The 14,337-nt window shown below is 35.8% G+C and overlaps 1 protein-coding gene across 2 annotated transcripts in view; it reads right to left on the bottom strand.

Annotated features, from left to right (window-relative positions):
• Positions 1 to 14,337, bottom strand: part of LOC132108289 (serine/Arginine-related protein 53-like) — a 147,521-nt gene that overhangs the window by 104,147 nt on the left and 29,037 nt on the right. For both annotated transcript variants that reach the window (XM_059514980.1, XM_059514979.1), the window contains exon 4: positions 3,645 to 3,785. In XM_059514980.1, the coding sequence (XP_059370963.1) occupies positions 3,645 to 3,785 (141 nt within the window). The remainder of the gene's footprint in view (positions 1 to 3,644; positions 3,786 to 14,337) is intronic.

Below are 14,337 nucleotides of genomic sequence, written 5' to 3'. Positions count from 1 at the left end.
CAAATCTTTCACTATCATTCACTATTTTGTCTGTGCTTTCACAGACAGAAAACCCAACTTTTCAATTGTTTTTGTTCTCTGAACCATTTGAATCCATGTCTGGTTGTAGGCTTATGCTATGGAAACAATTATTAATGCGCTAGCATGTGTGTGTAGTGAAAAACACAACCAGCACCTTTTCCCTTTAATGTTGTGCTTTATTTAATTACATAGTATAAAAAACACTAGAACACCTTAGCAACTGCTTAGCAACCACCCAGAACACAACAGAATCCAGCTAGCAACAACAACTTCTCAGAGTTCCCTGGCAACCTTGCAACTATCCTGATCACCCAGCAACCGCATCATCGTGTCTACTGTACTGTAATGAAGGTGATGGGATCCTATTGCATTTGGACAGATTTTTGTGTCTTTGTCAATCTTTGAGTTTTGAAAGGGAAAAAACAAGGCCTTCAAATTCATTTCAGTTCATACTTTTTTTTCTTCAAATGTAAACTCCACTCAGGTCTAATATCTAATTCTTCATCATGAAGCAGTTCATCAGGATCTTCACAATTACAGACAGGTGTGTGTGATTACAGACATAAACTCTGTGGGACAGGATCCACAGACATCTGAATTCATGTGGATTTCGCCAATTTCGACTAACTGCAGAAGCGACTCATTCAGTGACTCATCCATTGCTCTACATCTATGGGTTAACATTGCTAGTGCATTTTGCCTTCAACTAACAGAAAGATTAAGATGAATATTTCCGGTAAGATCCCCAGATGCTGCTGTGCTCCTGAATGTGGAAAGAGTTTCACGCTGATCATCTGCATAATGCTGCTGCTTCATGTTTTTGTGGAAACCATGGATCCTTTGTTTTTCTTACTTTTTGATCAACGAACAGCATTTATTTAGACTCTTTTTTTGTTTGTTTTGTTCTTTAACAATGTATAAGTCTTTACTGTTATGGCTATTGCATGCATCAATCATATTTAGAGACGATTTCACAAATCTGAAATGCATAAGAGATGCAAATAAAATATTATAAAACAAAGACAAAATTTTTGCATTTGATTTTAGCCTATAGTGTCCGTTCAACTCTGTATCTCCATATTCAACAGCCAGCAATACGTTCTGGTGGCTTGCACACAGAACACACACTATCCTATCACCGCTTCAAATCTCTGTTCCCTACAGATATCAGAAAAGAAATGACAATAAACCAACTCTGACATGAGTCATAAGTCGAGACGCTGGTGAAGGTGTTGGGCAGTGTGTGAGTGAGTTACTGGAGACTGAACTCCCGAGGGTCTAAAGTCTTTAAGATAACGGCCCCTGTGTTTGCTCATTTGTGTTCTTCCCTCCATTATGTTAATGTCATGCCAGCCACATCCCCTAATTACAGCCACAATTACATCTATTGACTCCCTCAGGACAGAGAAACTAAATACACAACACACACACAGACTAACAGAGACTAGCAGCCAGTGTCTTGGGATTCAAACTCTGTGTTCACGGTTACATCCATCACCAGTTCTTTGTTAGAAACACTTTTATTCAATTCAATTCATTTGTGTCTTGTCCAGTTATTTCTGAGGAACAGACAAGCAGGTAGCTGTGAAACTCTGTTAAAAACCCCTCTAGCACCTCTGATGTTCACACTCAAACATGAACTCTTGTATTATCACCACTAAACTCGTTCACTTTCAGTTAGGACAGGATTTGTGTTTGTGGCTGGAAAAGAAGTGAAAAAGTGTTATTGACCAAATTATCCACAAATATTCAATTATGAAAATAAATGTGCACCGTTTATCACACTAGTGTACTTTGTTTAGCCAGGAAGTTTGTTCTGAAATGCTTTTATTTTGCACAAAATTGAAACGTCATACTGGCAGTGTTCACATTCAAATTTGACCTTCATATAAAATGTAAAAATAAAAAGCTTATAAATCTCATTATGCTATATTAAGACCAAATATTAGACTCCATATCTTTGTCAACTTGTCTTACTTCAGGTTTTGAATTTATTTTTGATCTGATCTGAGCTTCAATCATATGATGATAAAGTACATCTCTGTAAAACAGAAAGAGAGCCTGCAATACTCAATAGAGTTTGTTTGTGTACATAAACGTGTGTGTGTGTGTGTGCAGAAGCATGAGTTCATGTATCCTGTCCTAACTGAAAGATAACAAATTGACAAAAAATATAATCCAATATTTGGTGATAATATGGCATAATAATACATTTATAAGCAATTTTTGCTGGCCAGTCATTCTGACCAGGAACACCACAAGTGTAAGAAGGTGGGGGTAAAAAATACCAAAAAAAATAAATAAAAAAAAACAGTAAGTTTCAGCAATAACATTAACGTGCATTTTCAGGAAAAAGAAAATCCTCTCCAGGTCAAAATGACATACAGGTTTAGATATCATGAGAGTCAGTTCATAATGAAAGCTGTCCCTATTCGCCAAATATTTTCCAGAGGTGTTTTTTTTCTCTTTTTAAGCATAAAATGATATATGATTGTACAAAACTCATGTGGTGGCCTTCTTTAACACTGAAACACTGGTAAAGTTTAGGGTGGGCAACATAACCAAAATCTTGGTTAATTATTAAAAGATAACTAACTAACTAGCTACCTAACTTACTATCTATTCATTCGTTCATTTATAATAACAATTAATAAGCAGCCAATTGGAGTTTACAGAAGCAAAAGTAATAGTTAATACTATGTTAATAATTAAAATCGGTCCCCAAACTAAAGTGTGACCTAAATTATGCAATTTGGAAAAGAAAACATATTTACAGGCACATTTCAGTAGGTTTAATATGATTTCTGTTAACACAGAGAATCTAATTCATTGTTTTAAGCAACGGACAGCCCTAAAATGAAGTAATAATAATAATAATAGGTTCTCATGTGTAACTGTCTGTGTGTAGATGCAATTAATGCTGTAATTGAGTTGAACACGGAAATAGTTGTGCAAGCAGTCCATTTCTCTCTAGAGGTTGTTTATGGACATGTGACTTTGATCTCATTAGCGGCTTACTTCACAGCCAATCAACGCTCACGGACTAATTATTACACCTAATGATGAATGTTACGTCTAATAATTACTGCCCTCACTTAGTCAGATGTATACCTTTATTTGGAAACATTTCCAGACCCGTCCAAACATCAGAACGTCAGATATCAACAACATCTTGAACAGATTGGGCATAATTACTGCTGTTTCCGTGTTGTAAGCTAGTTTTGCTGACTGCTGTCACTGCGAGTGGAACGGAGAACGCTTTGTCTCTATCTCAGGAGTCGAGGAAGGGTTTGAGAGCTGGATGGAAATGAGGTTAGCTCTTGCTCACGCATATTACACTGGGGCATAAATCAAGACGGGGAGAGAGAAGCAAACGCATTAGACGCCCTGCGGGACGGTGTATACACTGAGTTTGAAGGGCAGATATCAGGCGGGATGGATGAGGCCTACCACAAGATTGAGCTGAGCTCTCAGCTGAATCCAAACTATAAGATTTCCTACACATGAGACGTGAGACGGGTGTATTGATGGCTCGCTGTAGTCTGGGAGCGTGTGTGTGTGTGTGTGTGTGTGCGTGATAGAGAAAACTAGAAACTGAAAATGTCACAAAAAGAAAGTATTACCTTTGTTTGTCTTTGGCTTTGTCCTTGTCTTTGTCTTTAGTTCTGTCCCGTGTCCGGTCTCGGTCTCGGTCTCGGGTTCGGCGCTGGCCACGATCGTGATCTCTGCTGCGACTGCGAGACCTTCGGTGACGCGAGCGAGACCTCCGACAAACACACAGAACCCAAACATTACACTCAAACTGAGGAAACATCTACATAACTTGAAAAAGCAAAACTAGTCCCAAGTAGGGGTTGGCTTGAGCATGCAAAAGAAAGATTATTATTAGTGACGTCAAACGATTAATCACATCCAAATTGCATGTATCTATTTATGAAAAATATGTTATGTTTATGTATTAAATATATTTATATTTAAGAAAATAAATGTATATACATGTAAATATTTTCGGTAACACTTTAGAATAGGTAACACTTGTTAACTATTAACTACGACATTTCTCTCAATAAATGCTTAATTTGCTGCTTATTAATAGTTAGTAAGGTAGTTGTTAGGTTTAGGTATTGGGTAAGATTAGGGATGTAGAATAAGGTCAAGGGTAATAAGGCATTAATATGTTCTTAATTAGCACTAATACATGGCTAATAATCTAGTAATATGCATGCTAATAAGCAACTAATAGGTGTTACCTATTCTAAAGTGTTACCATATTTTCAGAACTGTATGTGTGTGTATGTATATATACATAATAAATATACACAGTACGCAGACGTATATTATACAAACAAAAACTTTTATTTGGGATGTGATTAATCGTTTGACAACACTAATTATAACTCAAACTCCAAAAGGTGCAATTCAGAAAAACACAATTGTGGCCAGGGTGACTGGATCTCTAAATCAACACTGGTGTGATGAAAGTCACAGAAACTGATTTTACAGCCGTCGACTTTTTTTTTTTTTTACATTTCCAAGGTTCACAGAAGTCGTCATATTTGCGGCGAATGGAAACTACAACAAAAATATCATATTTGGCTCCAATAGCAAAAGAAAAATCTGTAATATAATTTCTACAGCTTTAAAAAAAGAGAGGAAAAAAAGATATTAGCATGTCTATTATTAACATATTGGCTGTTTATTAGTGCTTATAAAGTACATATAATGCATGACATCCATAATCCTACCCAATACACTAAACTTAACAACTACCTTATAAACTATTAATAAGCAGCAAATAAGGAGTTAATTGGGGCAAAAGTCATAGTTAATAGTGAGAATTGGACCCTAAAATAAAGTGTGACCAACGATAGATATCAAATTCGCTGTCACTCCCTCAGACGTTGTGTTAGAAACACTCACATAACAGTGCTAACTTAATGTAATTTAATGCCAAGGTGATATAACACATAGTATAGTGCAATAACTGTACACATTTAACCTAAATAACAGGGATCTCTTATCCCCACAAGGGCAGTAAAGCTGAAATCGGCTCTATATTATAGGGACCCACATCACACAGACGTCTTTCAGTGTCTTGCACATACATTATTACAGACCCTGTTTGGGGACAGATTTTCACTTATTAATTATTACTTTTGTTTCAATAAGCTCCTAATGGGAATGGGTTTAAGGATTAATGCTCATGCTGAATAAGGTATTAATATGTGCTTTATAATTACTAATAAATGGCAATATGCTAGTAATATGCATAATATTTTCTTCCAGTTCAGTGGTTGGGTTAGATTTGGCAGAAGATATCAGGTTCATGTAATCTGTCCTTATGTGTCTATAACAAATCTGTAATTAAAGAAGGTCTGCAGTGACAGGGAAAAGACTAGACCAGACATCATTGGTGCCCACTGACAAAAGATATCTTCTTCAGTCTGTCACACAATAAAGCAAATCATGCAGGTTAGAAAAGACATTAGGCTGAGCAAATGACGGGATTTACATTTTTAGTACAACTAAAAATGTCTTTAGCCTTTAAAAAATTAGTGTCACAAACAACTGGAGCATTTATTGGATCATGCTGTAAGCCATAGCACAAATCACATCCCGACTAATAACAAAAGTCCACTTTCTGAAGTGCATGTGTAGAGTTGTTACTGAATTTTTAAAGTCAGATCCTGACTAATCGCTGTTTTCATGATCGATCATTGTGTCACTTACTATTGGCTGTATGAAGAGGCTATTAGGGAGGAGCTCGCTGTGACTGGACACATGCTGTATCGATCCTTCAGACAGCCACAGAATACAGAGATTAAAGGATTTTACTTAGCAAAGACTCCAGAGCCACACACACACACACACGTCTGTACTGATTCTATTTGCAATAATAAAAAATAAAAAAAAGATTGTACTTTTATTGTAGATTTTTTTTTTTTTTTTTTTTTGTAGGACATAAACTTTCACTTTTCACACTTTCATACATTTCATTAGTCCATTAAAAACCAAACAAGACTAGGTTTTACACTCCATGCCAAATCAGGAGCCATATCAAAATATACAAATCATATGACCAAATAATCACACCAATTTAAAAAACACATGACCATGTGACCCTAAAATCATGTCAACATAGCATATAATCTGCAAGACACACCTTTTACACTCTATAGAGCTATAATCTCCAACATTAATGACGACAAATATGTCAACAACAGAAATCTAAGTAAACAGAAATGGATTTGGATTTTTATTATTATTATTATTAAAACACATTAAATAAAAAACACTTTTCCACTATCCTAAATACACCAAATGCAATGCTGTTGCAAAATGTATAAAAAAAAAAAAAAAGCTTGCAGCTTGGTTTGAAATAAAGGTATTTTACTCACAAGTTGAATGTTTTTGTCTGGTCTGTTTTTCATCTCAAGCATGCTCTTCATTGACGCTGTTGTATTCTTGATAAATAAGTACACTAGTTTTTGATAAAACGTTATGGGCAGAACCATTGTTTAGCACAGTGAAAATGATGGCACAAATTTCATATGTATTTATGTTAATTTAACTCTTTGTTTAAAATAAAAACGTTTTAAGACATGCATTTAAAAGTACAGAATTCTACAAGATGAATCGTCATAGTTTCACTGCACAGACTGAAAGCCTGAGTCTGCATTGGTTATTCCAGTACAATATCTTGGCCCATGCATTGTAAAGTCAATTCAGGGAAGATTCGTAACTGTTGTGCTAAAATGTCATCAGAATCCTGCACTAATGTGTCTTGCTTAGGGATAGTGAAAGTGAAAACCGGCATCATTCTCTCACCCTCATGTCGTTCCAAACCGGTACAGCTTTCTTTCTTTTGTGGAAAACAGAAGATATTTTGAAGAACACCAAAAGCAATTTGGTGATCACTTTTTTTTTCAAATTATTGAAGTCATACAGGTTTGTGACGAGATGACGCTGAGTAAATCATTTTCATTTTTGGGTGAACCATTGCTTTAACAACTCTCAGCATCGGGAAAGCTGCCAAAAACCTTGTTATGAAGGATGTAGTTAACCTTGTTTCATCAGTTTTAACAAATTAGAGACGGGGTCTAGAAGCAAAAAACCCCAGTCTGGAAAAACACTAAATCTGCTGCACTTCTATGTTTTTCATCGTTTTATCTGATCGTTTAGCAGGCGGAGCAAAAGCAGTTATATTTACACGAGAGAACACAAGAGCGGTCTTATTTTAGCAAATGTACTTGTGGCCAGGCGCATGTAATAAACACCAGCACCATCAGCCCGACGTTTTTTCATCTCTTTCTCTCTTTCCACAGCCCAGCTCACTTCTGGCCCTGTTGCAAATTAAATTTATTGTAGTTAATAGACTGTGGTGCGGCTGCTAAATGTCAATTTCATTACCAAGGCCTTACCCTTAGAGAATCATGACCTCATTTAAGGCGAGGGGTAAATGTGTTAATGCGGGGTGGCCAGATAAACATCCCCTGCCACAAGCACACATGCGTCCAGCAGCATCATGCCAAGAGTGGGCTGTTTTACATGACTTTCAGCTATTATCACCGGAGGAAAAGCCTTCCCCTATGGCCTACAAATATTTAAAATCCTTTTGAAAGGTGCTTTTTTAATGTTTTTTTCTCTCCAATCCATTAAATCTAGCAGCAACGATTGGCTCAGGCAATTTTCCCGGCAAATTATCAATAAAGTAATTACCAGTGTGTGGGAGCACGGCGGGCGCTTATCGCCGATGCCCCCTGCCCAGCCGCGGATCTGATCCCTCCCCGCGCCGTGTTTGGGTAATTATGTGAGCAGGATGGTGTCCTGCTGTTATCTGACCATATTTTATTCCTGCTAAACAAGGTTTCTTGCTTCATATGAAATTGGATATTAATGGTGGCGAATGATAGCACTAGTGCAACTAACAGACGTAAGATACACCGCTGGAATCCTAACCTGGACAAATGATTATTTATTCCTGCCGCGGCCCTTTCTCTCTTCTTCTGCTCTCTCCTCGTTTCATTCCCACACACACACAGTCCACGCTGTAATGCAGTCAGGCAGTAAATGCACTAATTTATTATACAGATGTTTGATAAAAAAAAACTTCAGTTCTCACTTCTAAATCACTGCCCTTGTTTTTAAACTCTGTGCTGTGAGACAAAATACTTCTGAATTCAAAATGAAAACATTGCAGTGAAAACATAAGTGTTTGGATATAAAGGTGAGTAAATAATTATAAAACAATTATTGAATGTCCTGAGCTGACAGTTTCATCAGGTATCTGTCTGCTGCTGCATTATTGTGCAACCTACACATAATATGAATTTCATCTCCAGCAAACGGACAACACTCTTGCTTTTAAGAATTAGAAAGGATAAAATGGATATGTGAGGAGGAGTATAGAGATGAAACTCTGTCCTCTGCAGGTGAAGCGGAGAACCACTAACCACAGGCGTAGCGTGAGTGATAATATTCATCATTGAATAATAATTAAAAACAAGCAAAAGTTGCCCCTTCAGAATGCGAAGCTACTACAAGTCCCAATTCTGATTCGTAGTCTTGATCCAGCCTACACTGAGCAGTGAGAATCTTTATTGATCACAGGTTAAATGCATTGCTTACAGTATACTGAAAAAGTGGAGTTACAGTTGAGAAAGAAACAGACTGCTACAAGTGAAAGAAAAAAAACATATTAGCAACTTCTAGTCTACTCATGAAGAAAAACTCTGATGGAAAGAAGCAACAAACAGCTTTTGCCTAATTAGCGTGACACAAGTTCTCACTATTTTTATTCCAGAGCACTGAAGTTCACCTTGAATGAGCGATGTGGGTTTCCTACAGCTCTAAACAGCTGTTCCTTCTTGTTCCCAGGCGTTTCCACGTAATGAAAAATGTTAACTATTCAGGATGTTCTGAGTGCTCTTTAAATGCAGTGCCACACAAGTGTAATTTATGAGATTCCTCTAATCACCAGAGCTGATGAGAACATTCCCCAAGCTGTTTCTGTCTGCGCATGTTCACTGCTCCTCTTACACACACCACAATTTATCACACCAAGTTACTACAAATTAATAGCACTGTAATTAAATGTTTTAATACAATTGCAACCCCAAAAGATTCTGGTCATTTGTATTTTGTTGAAGAATGCATGGTTTAAAAAAACCATAAAAATCTTGGATTAGACCAGTGTAGTTACTGTGCTTTACCGTTGTAGAGTAGTGTTTCTTTAAATGGGCGTCTGTTTTAAATTAGACAACACCAAATATAAGAGAAATCTGTAATTTACAATTCATAACCATGAGAGGTGCATGAACTGTCTAAACTAATCGGGGCACTTTAAAAACGCATTTTTTTCTCCAAGTTCTAGCCTTTTGTCCACAAAGAGATGGTGTTTTTGTCCTGAGATAACTAGACTATATTTGCAAAAATGACCACGCTTTATTTTAAGGTTCAGTTCTCTTTATTACTTCACACTTTCATCTCAATAAATTCCTAATTTGCTGCTTATTTATATTCTGTAAGGTTGTGGTTAAGTATAGTTATGGGGTGGATAAGAGTTTAAAATATGATCAGGCAGAATACGTGCTTTTTGAATGCTAATAAACAGCCAATACGGTACATGCTAGTCAGTAGCGAGAAATGGTCCTTAAAATAAAGTGTTCCCAAATCTGTTTTCGCAGTCCACACTACAATGCAAAATGGTTTTTGCAAATGTATCCCTTTTAGAGAGCATCTTCTGTGGAAACAGATTTGGTAACACTATGTTTAGGACCAATTCTTACTATTAACAAGCATGCACATTATTTACATATTGGTTGTTTATTATCACTTATAAAGCACATATTAATATATATATATACATATTGTTTTTTGTTTTTTTGCAATTGCGAGTCTATATCTCGCAATTCATATTTTGTATTTTTCAATTGAGACTTTATATTTTGCAATTCCAACCTTTTTTTTCACATCACAATACAGACGTAACCTGAGACCAGAGGAAATCAGCTCACACTTGGGCCACCCACACTTACAAGGCTGTGCCACTTAGTGGAGTTCAAAGGTCTCACATGGTGCTCTGATCCACACTCAGTCATTCGTTTCACAAGTTCAGGGATAGAAATATATGTGCAAAAAGAAGTGAGGCAGCATATGCGACCGCCATCACTCCACAAGAATACTGACACGCTATCTAACTAGCACTGAGACTGTATTACGTCTCTATTGGTGGCACAGAGGTCACTGCAAGCAGAGGTCAAAGAGAAGTAAAAGGTCAGAAAGTCAATAGGTGCTAACTCACCACTGTCAACACACACACAATCACATGAGCGACTGCTCCTGTCCAAGAGCCACTTCTGAAAGATGTAGTACATTACAGATTTGTACTAAAAATAAATTTGCTTTTTCTCCTCGTTTTGACAAATATTCAGAAAAGTCAAATATAAATCATTAGCAATGACTGTTTTCTTTTTCTTCATTATAAGGTTCTTTTTGGGGAAAAGAAGAGTGTATTTTGAAATAATGTCGCAGGCATGTGTTTTTAATTAGTAGGTGTTCTTCTCATGATGGTTTTTCTGTTCTTTTTATGATAAGGTATTTATGAAGTGACGGTAGATCTGAAGGTCGGCCCTTGAAGACTTTTATTGTTTAAATGTGGAGGGTTACGTTTCAATTTAAGCACTCACACTAGAAAAGGCATAAATATTGAGACTAAGTGGGCCAGCCATAAAACTAGAGCACAGAGACAGCGCTGAGACAGAGAGCAGATGCTCATTCCACGGCTGAAGGAAAAACCACACTTAATTAAACACTAAACGAGCATCTGAAATAGCAGCCACATAAAACCCACCAATACCTGTGCAGAATGTGCTTTCAGAGCAAAAGGGAAATGTTATATTTGATAATTGTGTCAGAAAAGAGATGTTCGATGATACAAACCATAGGATCACTACTTTCAAACCATGTGGATGTCCTCTGCTGTAGCCTGATATATCTGTTGTGTCTAATCATGAGGCCATGACAGAGACAGGATGACCTGTGTGTCTTCTATTGCTTACTGCCTAATAATTACCTCAAATTACTCTCCATTTCTCCTTACATAAGAGAACTAAAATTCTAGAAAAACAATAATGGACTAGTAATGCATCAAGATAAAGTAGTGAATAGTAGAAAAAAACTAATATGGGAAATTGGATTTCTTATCAAATGCAAGACATTATGGAAGGCCATTTCCACCACTGAATAAGGTAAATGTGACTTTTTATATTTCACAATTGGGACTTTGCTGCAACTCTTGAGTTTTCAGAATTCAGTAATATACACTCTCAGTTTTGAGTTATGAAGTCAGAATTGTGGGATATAAAATCACAATTGTAAGAAAACTGTAAGAAAATAGTATTTGGCTCAAATTTGGACATTTTAATTTACAATTGCTCTCAAAATAAGTAAATCGCAAGAAAAAAGTCAAAATTGTGAGATATAAACTAGCTATTGAAAAAAAAGTCAAAATTGACATATGTAAACTAACAATTGCAACAACAAAAAAAAGTCATAATTGCAAGATTTAAATTTACAACTATAAATTTTTTTCCTCAGAATTGGACTTTGTAACTCACAGTTTTGACTTTATACATCAAAATTCTAAGAAAAGTCAAAATTACAGAATTAAAAAAAAAAAAAAAAAGATTTGCAAGATATAAACTTGCCATTGTGAAAAAGTCATAATTGAGAGATGTAAACTCCCAACTGAAAGAAAAAAAATTTGAAATGTAAGATAAAATGTCACAATTACGTATTTATTTTTCTTACTCGGTGGCAGAAACCGGGAACACTAATGGGCTAAGAAAGCATGAAATAAATAACTAAATAGCAGTTCCCAGGTAAACGTTTATTCCATCTGAAACAATGCATCTTGTGAGAAGTCTGTACAGTTAAACCAGAAGCTATATTTCAGCAATAGAAAAATAATTCACAAGAAAGATGTCCACATATATACCAGGCTTTACTGATTAATTAGTATGGTAGCACAGCACATTGTATTGTTATTCTTCTCACAGATGAAAAATAAAAACACTTGTCAATGGTTTATGTACTGTTGCACAGTACTAAAAGTGACAGCAGTATGATTTATTTTTTATTGGTAAGAAAGGGTTGACTTATGAGGTTTGGAGCCATATTTTGGCGCAGGACTTCTCTGTTACACGTTTCAGAAAAATGACTTGCAAGTATTAGGAAAGTGTTTCATTATTTTCCAAGGGGGTGTCACAGTTTCAGTCAAGAAGCACATCATTCAGCTTTAAGTTTTATCTGTGTTCCCTCTGTCTTCCTTGTGCTTGAATATGGAGCCTGTAACTGGATCCATATCCAGACTTTTGTCCGAGGTGCAGGATCACTGTGAACTTGATTATAGCACAATTTGCTAAAGTGTTTTTGAGGAGAGAGGGTGATGGCAGATGCGTGGCAGTAAGGTGGCTCTGAAACAAGACATGAGCACTTCTACAGATCAGTGGATCTCCTGAACTCCTCAGCACCCTCCTCCAACTGAAGCCAGCTTAAACGCAGAAGAGAGCCACATAGGAACTCACAGCTTCATGATTGGACTATATTAAATGTCTTAGCTGATCACTCTTTTCCTTTTCCTCTTTTCCTTTAACCCTCTGGAGTTGATTAACACGTATACGCATTATGAGGCATTTTCTCCTGATAACTCTGAAAAGAACTTAAATGACACTTTCAGTTTTGATCGTACAGATAAGAGCAATACATCAATCGACTCTGTAAAGGGTCTACTTTTTCATATACAGACATAATAACAGCAAAACTTTGTGCATTTATAAAATAAAGATAACAAACAAGGTGTGCTGTCTGCAGCCTTTGTCTGCGCTGATCTTCATTTAGACCAGCGTCATTAAAATGAACTGTAACTCAGTGAATACTCAGTGAGACATGAGAGAGATATCTATAGAAAGCTTGACATGTCTACTTTTAAACTAAATAAGTGCTGCCGAAAACAGATATTCTGTGATAAAGTAATCCATATGAAAACAACACGATGTCCGTTTTTCACGTCTTCCTTTATTATTTTCTAATGTGACCACGCCCCGGCACTGAACAGGCTATTCAGATTCTAATGTTTCACTGAAGCGCGCGGCTTGAATACGCCACACAACTGAAGACAACGCAGCAAGACTGTTCTTCAAGTTCTTTTATTTTACTGTTTGCTTCGCGATGAGAGGAATAAGACATAATTAACCCCAAAAGATGTGATGTGGATTACCTCAGGATTTCAGATTTGGATTTCCTCAGAAAAAAAGAATGAAGCACTTTATTCAGCAGAGATCATAGACATGAGTAAAAAAATTTTTATTTATTTATATACTTGTACTAGTTTTCACATAACGTGTAAATATTTTACTAGTTAGACTTTTTCCAAAGACTTTTTCCAAACTATAATTCCTGATTAAATGTATAATCAAGTGAAATATTATGAAGTTTAAATAACAAAATACACTACTATACCATTCAAAAGCTTGATGTAAATAATATAAATGTAACAAATAAATGTAACTGTAACAAATGTAACAAACAATGCTGTTCTTTCAATTTACCCCCCCCCCCAAAAAAAAATATTCTCAGCTCTTTTAAACATAAATAATAATAATAATAATAATAATAATAATAATAATAATAATAATAATAATAATAACAATATTTTGTTGTTGTTGTTGTTGTAGAAAATCAGATTGTTAAAAGGATTTCTGAAGGATTGTGTGACTGGGGTAATGATGCAAAAAATTCAGTTTTGAAAGTCAGCTTTGATTGTTCCTAATAAACTGTTTAACTGCACTCGCAAGTGGATATTAAATTATGGTGTGGGATAATTAAATATATTCTAAATAAACTACAAACATAAAATTATATAGATTTATTTTATCCTTACATTCTTTCTTGTAACTCTTTCCTCTCAGTGACACACCTGACTGAAGGCTCATTATGCAGCTCATTATGCAGCTCATTATGCAGCTCATTATGCAGGCCTTTGTCTTCTCAGGTGTAAATCACAATGATATTCATGATAGTTGATGCCTACTCGCAGACTTTTACAAAAAGTTTCTTGTTTTCTGTGAGCGAGAAAACAAGATGATTTTTACATAATTTAGAAAGAAAAATTTAAATACTTCAAAACTGGTTTCAAAGTTCACGTTTTTGAAAACAATAGTGTTATGGTTTGTTCACGCCAAATGCGAATGTAATTATGTACACGAGTAGATTACATACAAAGTCAATGCAAAGACGCGAATAAAGGCTAATTCA

Source organism: Carassius carassius, chromosome 28 (assembly GCF_963082965.1).
Source record: "Carassius carassius chromosome 28, fCarCar2.1, whole genome shotgun sequence".
Lineage (NCBI taxonomy): Eukaryota > Metazoa > Chordata > Actinopteri > Cypriniformes > Cyprinidae > Carassius > Carassius carassius.
Note: the sequence above shows the minus strand (reverse complement) of the source record. Positions and strands in the feature narration are given on the sequence as shown.